Source organism: Carassius gibelio, chromosome A16 (assembly GCF_023724105.1).
Source record: "Carassius gibelio isolate Cgi1373 ecotype wild population from Czech Republic chromosome A16, carGib1.2-hapl.c, whole genome shotgun sequence".
Classification (NCBI taxonomy): Eukaryota; Metazoa; Chordata; class Actinopteri; order Cypriniformes; family Cyprinidae; genus Carassius; species Carassius gibelio.
This window is the reverse complement of record NC_068386.1, coordinates 4,785,708-4,799,444: the sequence shown is the minus strand read 5'-3', so window position 1 is coordinate 4,799,444 and position 13,737 is coordinate 4,785,708. Positions and strand designations below refer to the sequence as shown.

The following is a 13,737-nucleotide window of genomic DNA, read 5'->3' as shown; positions in this document are numbered from 1 at the left end:
AAATGATAACCCAGCTCTTCTGTACAGTGACATACTTTATTTGACTTATTTTATAAGAATGAAAGATACATTAACAGCCTCATTACGTTCAGATTATGACAATGCATTGCAAAATCACAAATTCTACAAAACTCAAATCACAGAAGCAGACAAACAAACAAGAAAAAGATGAAACGAATAAACAAATTATTATTAGAACTGTGGAAGGAAATGATTACTCTCAGTTTATTCCCGCATTTTTACAGAAGGAGAAATCCCATCCATTTTATTCAGAGAGAAAAAGGTTTTCAGAGATAGATTGTGGTTTCTGGATGTTTGATGAAAAAAGAAAAAAAAAAAAGAATGACAAATTCTTGTTTGGTGAGAAACTGATCAAAAGAAGTGAGAATTTGCATAAACTAAAATGAATTGTGTTCCGTTTCACAGAAAACAAGTATCTCAAGTTTCAGACCTTCTTATCAATTATTGATAACTGATAATTGATGAAGAAAAAAAAAAAAACATCCCAATGGAGAAAATGAATGGGAAAAGTACTTCTGGAAGCAACATTGTTAAAAGTATACACCACAAGTATAACTACACAACACAGAGATATGTGTAGTGTACAAAAAGTAGTCCAGCATCAGAACTCTGATGTATTAATAATTAATCAGATAGATAAAGTGACACTTGTCTAGTTAAAAAAGAGCTGGTAAATAATAATAATAATAATAATAATAATAATAATAATAATAATAATAATAATAATAATAAAATATCTGTTTAAGATTAGTAAGAATATATTTTTAAAATAACTTTTATATTTACTCTATTATATATTTTTTAAAGGACAGACAGCTTTAACAATTTAAACAACTCCTTAGGATCCCTAAAGTAAAGATCAGGGAATGGGTTTAAGACATGACAAGCTGCACAAGCACTTTTATTTTAATTGAATCATATTATTAGCATTACAACAATTTAAACCCTGCTGAAACTATTTGCGTACCTCCTAAGTTCAACGAATAACAGCTAAATTCAGCTGGGAAACTTTAGTTATAATATAATTGATCAAATATTTAAATATACCATAATACATCTTCACAGTTTTGCATGTTTCGGGACAAAGTGTTTCTTGATTTGGGCATAAACATCTTTATTATCTAATAAAATTTAGCAAATTATTGTAATGTTTTGTTAAGCAAAAACATAAGTCAAGATGAAGACGTTGCTACAGTATAGATGTGTGGTTGTTAGGTAGTGAAATTGGCCCAGCTCATGACAGTGCAGCAGGGATGCTCTCGGTGTTGGATATCATCCCATTTAATGTCTTCATCCTGAAACAAAAAGGCTGTTGACATTTTAGACAGGCTTTAAATGGCTGACCCAAATAGACTGCAGCACCGGTACCCCTCCATGTCACTGTACCCTCTATGATGGGCCATCCTAGTGGGACGCGGTAACCTGACCACCACCTGCTGATTGAGGGAACACACACTACTGCCACGGCTGCCAAAAAGACGCAGATATTTGGAACTGTCTCATAAACCCTAAAAGTGTGCATCAACTTTGTCTGGGTTTAAAGGAATAATTCTCACAAAAATAAAAATTCACTCTCAGTCAACCCAAGATGTAGTTTGTTTCTTGCTTCTTTAGAGCACTTGCTCACCAGTAAATGTGTTTTTTATCAGCTGTTTGGTTTGACGGCACCCATTCACTGCAGATGAACCATTGGTGAGCAAGTTATGGGATCGAAAATGTACATTTTAAATCTATATACCTTTAATCACACAACATAACTTTGTTAAAATGTTCTATAAATGTACATAAAAAAACCCCCATCAGATTAGTGTGCATTACTAGTGAATAACATATGCTGGACAACTTTTCATACAAAACACTATGACCATTAATAAGCGCAAGGTAGTGAAGTACTGTATTTATGTCTGGTTTACATCCTCTCTCACAGTTTATAAAAACAAAACCTGAACTAGATGTAAAAATGAGTGCTCATAGTCTTTATGATGATCTTATGAGAAAATGACAACGATGCTTTAGAAATGAATTAAATGCATACAGTAGCTCACTATTCTTACAAAGATAAAAGCATGTTAGGTTTAATGATGTATATATTTTGGCGGAAATATATACATTTGCAGGGACAGTGTACATTAGGACAGAGGGATGAGGAAGTATGTGTGCTGCTGTTTGAGCTAGTTTTCTATCTGTTTATCTCTACACCATGTATTTCCTAGTTTTTGGTTCATTCAACCTCATGTTAACATTGAGCCACTGGTGACCTGTTGAATTCATGTGCACCACATTATTATTAATATAAATATTAAAAAGTCCACACTTTCTGTATTACAGCTCATTGAATATGATGAAATACATCTATAAAAAATATATATATTTTTTTAAATGTACAATTAAAATTAATTTAATAATGAAAAGTAATAATTCAAATAAAAACTTTAACATAGTTGACATGAATGGGATGTTAATTGAGAAAATAATAATACATTATTATTATTTTTTTTACTTTTATAATTTAAATACTTCAGGAGCTTTAGCTTTAATAAATATTTTGCTTATTTTTGTGCTTTAAGATATAGTAATTTATTTTTGATTACTAATATAATCCATTCAATATTGAAATTATTTTTCTTTGGATCAAAAACAAAGAATTTAAATTCTAAATATTAAAATAAATCATGGGTTGAGTCACTGGTGAAGAGTGCTGTTCATAAAGGACACAAAAAGTGCACCTTTAGAGAAATGTTGTATTATGCACTTATTCTACAGGAAGCAGTCAGTGTCAGACATGAGGTTGTAAAAATTCAAGTTTCTCAGTGTCAGAGTCCCTCATGAATACAGGTTTTCAACTACACTACATTAACCAGAAAGCCTGGATTCGAGGCTCAGAGGAAGTGAGGGTTTGAGAAACGCTGAAGTGTTAGTAGAGGCTCTTAGCCGGGAGGTTAATGGGGACAGACACAGGCAGCAATGGCTCTACCTGAGTTCCTCCAGCTGACTGTCATGAGGCTGACTGTGTCGGGTTCGAGGTAAGGTGAGAAAATGACTGCAGGCAGATGGAGAGGATTTATATGGATTTTCAGAAGAGATGAAAAGATTTGAGGGAAGAGAGAGGATCATGTTTTCATTGAAACTGATGTGATGGGATGAACCCAAACTTCATGTGGAAGAAATGTGGTTACTGTTCAATGACACCAACACTCACACGTCTAACTGTATCAAGAACAAAGATTTCTTTTAAACACTGTTCTGATCATGCCATTAAAGTTGCTCTAGAAAATAGGATTTCCTTGCACTTAATTCAAACAATCAAATAAATAAATAAATAACATATAAATGCCCTTCAGGATGAAAAACTGCTATAAAATATAGCACATTTAAAGCAAAATCTAGATCTGTTTTTATTCCAGTGCGTGCTTGCTTATTAAGAAACACTTAATAACTTAATCACAATAAATACATTTACTATAGCAATAATAAAAACAACAATAAATACAAAATAAATAAATTACATTAGTCAACTAAACAACTAAACAATAAATACATAACATTGCTATATTAAGAACAATAAAAAAATAAATAATAAATGCCATTATAAGTGCACTTCAGGATGAAAAACTGCTGCAAAATAAAACCATTAAAGGAAAAAATGTAGTTCTATTTTATTCCAACGTTTGCTTTTTATGAAGTCCTAAATAACTTTTAACAATAAATATATAAATAAATAAATAAAACGACTGCATCAATAATAATAATAATAACAACAATAAATAAAAATAATATAAATAAACAAATTGTATTATTTAATAATATAAAACAAACAAACAAACTTGTCTTTCAACAAACTACAAACTTGTAAGGCCAATGCTGGCTTACTTAATATAAAAAATAAATAAATAAAAATAAATAAATATTTATAAAACATAAATAAAAACTCCCAAAAGAACATTGGTGATTCAGTGACACTAACTGTTGTTACACTAAATCTTGTGTTGTGGAGTTCTTGAATCAAATGTTAGTGATAAACCAACAGCCTTAAACTGTGGTTTAAATGTCTATGAAGAGAAAAGGTTAAGACAGGAGAAGAGAGATCTGTCTTACCTCTGAGTAGGGGGCATGCTGGGAGACCGTGAGCGCGCTCGGTTGATGTCGGCTGACCGAGAGCAGTGATTGGATGATAAGACCTGCTCCGGCACAGAGAGGGTGGAGCTCTGGAGGTCCCTGCCGTTTCTAAAGTCTGGTACAAAGAAAAGAGAAAGAATGAATGAATATCTGTGCGCTAATCATCTGTGGCAACAAAGATTATTACTACATGTACTGTACTTCATTTTGAGCAGCTAATGCAAAACTGCTAAAACGTTTCCTGTTAGTAATTTAAATAGGCTTTAATAAATAAAGTCCTTCGAGCTAAGCTACCATCTATTTAACAGTTTTTCATGATATGTCATATGCTGCTGTGTATTTTTCATAATATCAGGTTCTTAAATTGCTGTACAAGCGATTTTTATAAAGTCATTATGTTCCAGGCATGAATTAACTTACTCCCATTAAATCAGAAAACATCTTTCACAGCCCAAACCAGAATAATGACTTTTTCCTCATGCAAGAGCCGTCATCCCACTCAGCCTGATGGCATTTCATTACCCAGCATTCAGTGCGGCCATGCTAAGGTCGGTGCTTTGCACGATTACAAAAGCTTGATGTTCAACTGACTGTATCGCACATTAACACAGACCGAAGGCAGAACATTGTGCCAAAACTATGTTTGAGGAAGGATTTTCTATCTTTCCGATGGCTTATTATTTACTTTTTATTAAGAACTTACAACTGGTTCTAATAGAGTTTGATGTTTTCAAGTTGCTAAAGGTGTATACTCTAATAAATATACTAAATATGTACCAACCACAAACGTTGGATAAAATAGTCAATTTCTAACTATTTTCTCGGTATTAAATAAGTACAATATTTCTTATATTCATGAGAGACAGTTTTGATGCCTTAAAATTATACCCATAAAATTATACATTATGCTTTTGAAATAAGTCCACTTTACTTATACAGGCTACATACATTTAAACAAAAATACCATAAAAACAGTAAATTGTGAAAAATTATTACAATTTAAAATAATTATGTTGTATTTGAATATATTTTAAAATGTAATTTATTACTGTGGTGCAAAGCTGAATTCTTTGCATTTCTTAACATTTCTTATTATTCACAATGTTAAAAATCTTTACTGTCAATTTTGATCAACTTATGCACCCTTGCAGAACAAACAAAAAACTACACAAACGTTTCTGTACTTCTGTACCAACTTTTGCGTCGCCTAAAATACTGTCTAACCAAGCATTTGGAACATAGCTACTGCATCTATTACAGTACAAGTAACATTAATTTGGTCTGTCACACACACATACTGTATGCACACCCTCATTCTGAACGTGCTCCAGCACAGAGAGTGCTTCGGCACTGGTGCGTCATGCTGCAATAAATGATGGCTGCTAAACACACAGGCCAGAAAACAACTACAGCAGCACAGAGCGCATGAGGGGAAAGCAGCGATCTATAATTCCTCTGAATGTTAATCATCTTCTCCCGGCGGAAAGCACTGCATCAGCACTTTACAACCGGCCCTGAGTCTGAGCCAAGATCAATGAGAAATAGAGAGAGAGAGAGAGAGAGATTGAGGAGGGTTTCCCTCTATCACAAAGAGCACGACTGGAATTTTAAAAAGGTTGTGTGAATGTGTGTGTTGTTCAGGCTTTCCCTTCCCGTCTGAGATGCCCGTACAGATGAACATTTTGGCACCAGTATTAGGTTGATGAGTGGTGAAGACATCCAAAACATACTACTGTACTTTTTACTGTACACAGTATGACATTAGAATTTATGTGGAATTAGTCCCACATCTTGATTTAATCGACTCAAGTGCAAACAATTTAGACACAAAAGAAGATTAAAAATGCAAAATAGTCACATTTATTTGCGAGATGATAACTGGGTGTCACTGACTGAAATGTGAGTGAATTTTAATTGCGACATTTCTAAATATTTGAAACAATTATTTTTTAAATTACAGGCAGTATACAGTATATAATGTGTGATACAAAGTAAGATGTATCTTATTATATATTTTAAGTATAGAATTTGCAGCATAATTTAAATTATATACAATTGTAGGACTATTCATATTATAACTGAATCAGCTTTTATTTAAAATTCATTCATCTTTTTATTTTATTTTTTATTTGAGTAATTATGTGCTTTTGCCTCTTTTTTTTTGCTTTTTAAAATATTTCTATTTACCTTTAATATTCATTTCAGTTTTAGCAACATTAAGTTTAGTAAACGTTTTTAGCTTTGCACAAACTTATTTTATTTTAGTTCAATGCCAGCATTTTTATTTTATTTTATAATATATATTTTTAAATTGCATTTCAGTTTTTTTGTTTCGGTTCACCCACAAATATATATATAAAAAGAATAATAACACCAATACTGCATAATATTCAGCAAGTACTGAGTAATGTAGTATGCAATGCAAATCATTTCAAACAGTAGTATGCTGCGAATACAGTACATGCAGAATACAACTTATACTACATGGTATAGAGTAAGCAGTATGCTATTATATTAAAAACACACTAATACACTAATGCGTAAAAATAAATAAATTCACATGACCTCATTAATTATTTCACATTATTCCGCATTCCAGTTATCATCATTTGAAAATTAACATGGTTCTTTGAGATGTTTGTCTTCACGTAATTGTGAACACCTTTAGCAGTAAATATCTTCACCACCATGTTCCTGCTAACATCTTACCTGATACGACGCCAACACCATCATCACAGTCATAGTCTGAGAACTCACTGTCACTGATCCTCTGAGACCCTACAGCAGAAAAACAGAGACACAGAGAGACGAGTGTTAGTACGATCTGAAGCGAGACGGGTTCATCTGCACTATAAACATTAATATAACACTGGTCCAAAATAACATGAGCTTGCGATCTACAGCCTACATATTGGGGAACATTCAAGATAAACAAATGAAAATAAAATTAAATGGACATAATAAGTAAGAAATAAGTAAATAAATAAATGCTTCACCTCCAAGTACTGGTTAATAATTTTTATCTAAACTTTTATTTGAATTGTATTTTTCATTAAACATAGCTATTTTTTTTTATCAGCCCTTTTAAGGAAATGAATGAAAAATAGTATATTTAAAGTTGAAATTAGATGTCATTATAGTTGTCATAATCTCATTTTTATTAATTTTATATTTTCAGTTTTCATGTAAAATGTTATTTTGTAATATTGTTATTTTAGAACACCTCAGCATTTACAAAGGCAACATTTCTTATTTTAAAAAATAAAGAAAAAAAATAAAAAATAATGTAAAAACGTTAGAAATTGTATATATTTATCATTGTTATTTTTTGACAACAGTGGTATAATATTCCCGATTCCTTCAAATGCACTACGTTTTGAAACAGAACTCCTCCTTAAACACAACTGACAGACACAACTGTTCATTCATCTTCCTCTGTGATGCTCATAAAAAGTGGTGAAGAAGCTTTCTGTACTTGAAACGCCTGTCTATTTCAGGCTACTTACAGATAACCGAACATGTCAGTCAGAGATTTCTCTCCCTTCCAAAACCACAAAACAAGAACAAGCCAGACTGAGCTTTGCATTACGTGAGAAAATGGATCTTCTTCTCCCTTTGTTTCAGTCACGAGGAACAAACCGAGCTGAACGCCGTCCCTCAGCCACAGCGCTGACGTTTGCTGAGTTTGACGCTCCATCACTCAGTTCAGATCAAGAGTGAAAGCTAATCTACAGCGAGGCGTTCACAGACACCCAGCCTGCAGTCGCCCACCAAACAGACCCTTGTGCTTTAACACCGATGACAAGCCAGCAATAAACCTGCTCTCATTTCATTGGCTCCTTCCTCCTTCAGCTCTCTTGTCTATAAATCACTCTCTCTTTCAATCACTCATATTAGAAGTGTCAAAAGAGATTCCCAAATTTATAAGGAATCACATGATGTTTTCTTGCGATGTCTTGCTTATTTGTTAGGGCTACATATAGTTTATGAGACTTTTCTTTGGCGGCACAATACACCACTGTCAGAAGATTTAAAATAAGTGCAAAATCCAGGTTAACCAGTTCATATTTAGTTCATGTTACCATTGCAAATCTTTGTAAGGGATGTCTTTATATCCTCCTAATTATGTTGGAACATTAAAAAAAAAGATTGGTGGCTCTTTGGGGACACTTTTCAAAACGATTAGCTAACTGCTGTCTGTGAAGAGAAAACTACTGGACTGAACATGATTTGCGGGGATTTTTATTTGCTTCTGTCTCTTTGAATGAATAAAAACAGGTGCTGTAAGTTCAAAACCACACAGCAACCAAAAACCAAGAAAACTCACTCTTAAAAGAGAAGAAACTAAACTGATTCAAAAGCATTTCATACAAAGGTGAGTTATGCACAAAATAAAACTTTGTTTTAGAGATATTATATTATCACAGCTATACACAACTAGTAACCACAAAAAAAAAAAAAAAAAAAAAAAAAAACACGACCAATTAGGTATGCTGTGACTATTACCATAAAGTACAATTATTAATGTTGTATATGATTTTTTTCTCATACCATCCAGCCCTTCTACAGATAATAACAGTAGATAGAAGCCTGTTCACAATAGCATAAATCAAGAGATCAGACTCATCTGCAATAAAGAGGGAAAATCAGTAGCACTGGGGAGAATCAGAGGGCACTATGGGAAAATGTGGCGGTGTGAGGACATGGTTCACTTCAGTCAGTGTTTGTTTTGTTTTTGATGGGAGTGAGAGAGACAGCAGGGTGGATCCAGAATAAAAACACACGGTGAAACCCAGAGGATCAGCCTGAGCATGCAGCGGTCATTACCTGAGCTGTACACAAACGGGCCTTTGGCTGCAGAAATAACCAGGTCAAGATAGAAAACAATGAATGCAGGACACAAATGGCTTTCATTGTACCAACAGCTGCAGTGTTTCAGAGTTCAGAGTTCAGTTCAGATCACTGAGTGCTTATGAATGTGTGTGTGGTCATAGGCCTGAAACAAATAGTACTCTATGCAAGTATGGACGGTAGGCACAAAATGCTCTTAGAAACACAAGCTGGCTTTTGCTATCAAATTATATATATTTTTACAACATTTTTGTCTGTTGTCATACAGTCTCAAAGAAGGCAGGATTGTAAAACTAATCACAAGGTGTTTAGGAAAACTTGTGAAAACAGGTTAACATCACCTTAATTTGCTGAATATTTACGTTCATGGAGAAATGTAGCATTACATCACATGCTCACCATTGGATCCTCTGCAGTAAATGGGTGCCGTCAGAATGAGCCAAATCAGCTGATAAAAACACCACAATAATCCACTAGTAAGTCAATTCACATCTTATGAAGTAAAAAACTGCATGTTTATAATAAACAAAACCAGTGTTATGGAGTTCTCTGACGGCACCCATTCACTGCACAGAGTCCACTAGTGAGCATGGTGTATGCTACATTTCTCCAAATCTTTTCTGATGAGCATCAAACTCATCTATATCTTGGATGGCATGAAGGTAAGTACATTTTCAGCAAATTTTCATTTTTGGGTGAACTATTCCTATATTTGCAACCTTGCTTAATCACTACCAAAATGATCAGAAAAAAAAAATCAAATATTCAATATAATGCCCAAATAACATATCCAGTATAATGAAAGACATTTGAAGGTAATTTTATCAAGCATTTGCACTTGCATACAACTGTAGAGTGCATTTATGGAATTAGACTTTAGGAAATATGCTTAATTCTGTTATGTGACAGGAAAATCCAAATTCTGCAGTACAAGCAGTTGTTATTATATACAAAACTGCTACACAGTTATATATGAGCAGTGCATTTATCTGAAATTTTCTGTCATATCTTTCTGCTTTGTGTGCATAAAAGATGTGTGTGTGTGAGACAGAGAGAGACATACTCTGCAGTCTGCGTGTGGGACTGTCTCCATGCAGCGCTCGTCTCTGAAGGCAGGGGGAGCTCTTCGGTAGGGGTACCGATGAGACGTCATGTGTTTGTAGCTTATACCAGTGCGGCTCATCGTCCAGCAGTGCTGTTTCCAGCTCTATGAGGATCTAAACACAAACATTTGCTTCACATTCAAATGCTTGACAACATAACCAGTTTATCCCATATACAAATACAGTGCATGCCACTGAAACTCTAAAGGTGAGATTTGTAATGCGACATGGTTTAACAACAGCTTTAACAACTTACTAAATGATCACTGAACTACAAAAATAACCCATATGCATTAGAAATATACTGACAGAAAATAATTCTGATGATAAGCATTACTATTGTTGTAAAGCAAACTATTTTGTGAGGCAAACCGTCTGTTAATATCAGAGTTTCAAGCTGCCGAAACCTCTTAATATTTGAGACCATGATTCATGTTGTCCTCACCTCTCCCAAGAACTCGCTCTCCTCCTCTCGGACTCGGGCCTGGTCCCACAGCGTGATCTCCAGCATGCGTTCCCTGAACTCCCGCCGGTGGACGGGGGAATACATAAAGGTCTGGTTCCATTTGGGCTCTAGTGATTTCTTTACTGTTTTTGTTCTTCTTTTGCTTTTGTCACTGGAGAAACAATGATTCAAACTGTTTTTATTTACCATCATGGTTAAAGAACCTCGGAACAAACACTGATATCAACAAGGTGAAGAATGCAATGGGAACATGGGAATGCCAAGCGGGACATGAAAGATCTACACATTAGCGATATCTGAAATAGGACATATGTGACAATAAATTTTCAAAAGCAGTATGCAACCTTGTTGCCACATTACCACACTATGTTCAATGTTTTATTCAGTGAGTGGCATTCAGTAGAAAGTAATAAAAAAAACTACATTTTGATCCAGTTTTGTATTAAAATCTGTGTCTGAAATCTTGGAAGTTCTATCATACAAGTAAAAAAAAAAAAAAGTTCTAATCGATTGAATTGCATTGTTGGACATACGGTAGCATCCCATAGGATTAATATTGTTAACTGTTTTTGTTTTTATTGATTGAAATAAAGCTGAAACTAAATAAAATATAAATATTCTATGAAAAACTAAAGAAAATAAGAAATGTTGCCTATGCAACTAACTGAAATTTGAAGTTGCAGATTAAGCATTCACATTATAAACTGTAAATAAAAACTCATACAAATAAATGAATACATAAAACCTAAATATTAATATTTTCAACAAACAAAAACATACACAAAAAAAAAAAAAAAAAAAGACACATAACTAAATAAAAAATAAATAAACAAATTCAAATGAAAACTGAAAATATAAAAATAAAACCTACTTCAAATCATTAAGAAGTGTAAAATAATATAAATAATACTAACATTACACTGGTATTTCAGGGAACTTTTTTGCACATTTTGCCAAATAAGTCGGAAATATATCAACTTTGCATACTGTGCACAATATACATATTGCATACGGCAAAAACAGTGTGATTAGTAAGGTAGTACGCCATTCTGAACATAGCCATCCTTCAGTTTTGTCTTACACAGTGGAATAAATGTAACTGCCCCAATCTCACCTTCTGTCAGGGAGGAAGTAGATCTTCACGTAAGGATTGAGCGGTCGGCCGTCTTCTCTTGAAGGCAGGTCCTTTGCACCCAGAATGGTGACGATTAGCTGATGGCCGACTTTGTCATACCAAAGTTTGACCTGCAATGGGACAAACATCAGAGTCTGGACTTCTCAGTCTTCGCATCATAAGCTGCTTCAATTAAACAATTAAGAAAAGAGAGTTTGATTGAATTGTAGTATTGTACATGCTAAGATGACAGATCAAGCTTGGTACTCAGACAAGTATAAACATGATAGAAAAATACTTACAAGTCAAACACACACAGAAACAACACAAACTTAACAAATAAAACACTAGATCTTCTAAGCCAGAGCCCATACTTGCTTGAAGTAATAGTAAAATAACTTTCTACAAAGTAAATGCCTACAAATGTCTCAGGCTGCAGGGTAAAAACATGCAATGTGTTATAAGGAAAGCTGGGTCAAACAAATTGTACCATTACACAATACCATTACAGAACCATTGGTTGCTGTGCATTAAGGACGATTATAGTGTCCAAAATAGAAAATCTTAAAATTTGCATGAGTGAAAACATCTGAAAAATGTTGGAAATGTGTAGAGCTATAGGTATAATCTTGACATTAACAATGCATTGCTGGTTTATTTTCTATAAACAACATTAAAATCATTCACATCATTTCTCTTCAGGTACAAGCGGGTACAATTTGCTTATTTCACACATCTCTGCACGTGAGAAAAGAAATAACACCAGTAAAACAGGGACTGTTAAAGCTGCCGTAAAATTATTTTAGACATTTTGCAAACTTGAGCTAGACTTATAGACTGAAATAGCCCTTTATCCAATTCCATTCTCTGAAAGCATGTCAGCCAGCTTGATGTCAAAATGATTGAAAGGCAGATAGGCTTTCTGATTGGCTAGATGCATGCATAAAAAAAATCAGTCACACAATAGCATTTATGCTTTTTTTGTTAAAAGACACCCATTTTAGTAATGTTTATCACATAGCAGTGATATTTCATGCGCACAATAACTTACAGCACCTTTAACATATCCTTTTAACTGCAACATGAAACTTTCAGCAATGTTAGTAACCAACAAAAATGTTTTTAACATGATTAGTGTAATTACAAATGTGAAGTAAAGCAGTTTCTGAATCAAGTCAGCAAACGAATGAAACTCCAAAATAATTAAGCACACGGATTCAGTTCTTTCTAAAACGGTGTAGATGAGTATCAGGATTCAATGCAGTTTCATGTTACATGGAAAAAGAATCCACTTTTATGTCCCATCTTTAGAACATTTAAAGAGAGACAGTACTCCCTGCCCGGGTTAATGCCGCAGGTGAACATCTCACAGGGTTTGTCTGCCAACACTCGAATGTCTCTTAAAACATTTGTCTGATAATCCATTGCATGCATATGATTTATGCCTTACAATCAGATAAAATATGCTTAAAACAGCTCTTCGAATGCACAAACTGAGATAAGAAATAGCGGGAAATGTTTTTCAACTGTGCATTTCCCAATGAATTAAAGCAATAGAAGAGAAGTGTATTTAGTAGACAGCAACGATTACCTGAACTTTAGGGTTAAAAGGCTCAATTCTTCTACTAAGGCTTTGGCTCTGGGTAAGTAAAGTGAATGAAAAACAACAATGAAGAGAAATGCAATAAAACTAACCTGAAATGACAATACCAGTTGTTAATGAAACACTAAGAAAGCCGAAAGGAGATTCAATCTAAAGACAATGGCTGTCAGACATTTAAACACATTGCATTGGAATATTCTGATCTCATTTAATATCTTCACTGTAATGCAATTTAACTGCAATCTCTTCTTCAGAGATTGGGAAATCGGTGATGAGGTTAAATGCTCAGGGCCCTATTTAGGATTGAATGTTTCCAGTGCGTCTGCTAGAACAACCCTCTAAACGGTTTCTTTAGTTCCACGAAAGACTGAAAGGTCATGTCTTTTCTACTAAAAAGTCTCAGTGGGCATCTCTTCACAAGAAACATCACTGTTTACATTGAATCTCCCGTTCAGCAAAATAC

At 33.9% G+C, this 13,737-nt stretch overlaps 1 protein-coding gene across 14 annotated transcripts in view; it reads right to left on the bottom strand.

Moving 5' to 3' along the window:
* The window catches only part of LOC128030996 (regulating synaptic membrane exocytosis protein 2-like), a 139,674-nt gene that overhangs the window by 49,525 nt on the left and 76,412 nt on the right, over positions 1-13,737 (bottom strand). For 5 of the 14 annotated variants that reach the window (XM_052619145.1, XM_052619149.1, XM_052619153.1 and 2 more), the window contains 7 exons: positions 13,263-13,310; positions 11,672-11,802; positions 10,537-10,729; positions 10,052-10,205; positions 6,847-6,915; positions 4,117-4,252; positions 2,996-3,061 (listed from right to left, as the gene is read on the bottom strand). In XM_052619145.1, coding sequence (XP_052475105.1) covers positions 2,996-3,061; positions 4,117-4,252; positions 6,847-6,915; positions 10,052-10,205; positions 10,537-10,729; positions 11,672-11,802; positions 13,263-13,310 — 797 coding nt within the window. The remainder of the gene's footprint in view (positions 1-2,995; positions 3,062-4,116; positions 4,253-6,846; positions 6,916-10,051; positions 10,206-10,536; positions 10,730-11,671; positions 11,803-13,262; positions 13,311-13,737) is intronic. The other 9 variants (XM_052619157.1, XM_052619155.1, XM_052619161.1 and 6 more) reach the window with 4 other exon arrangements.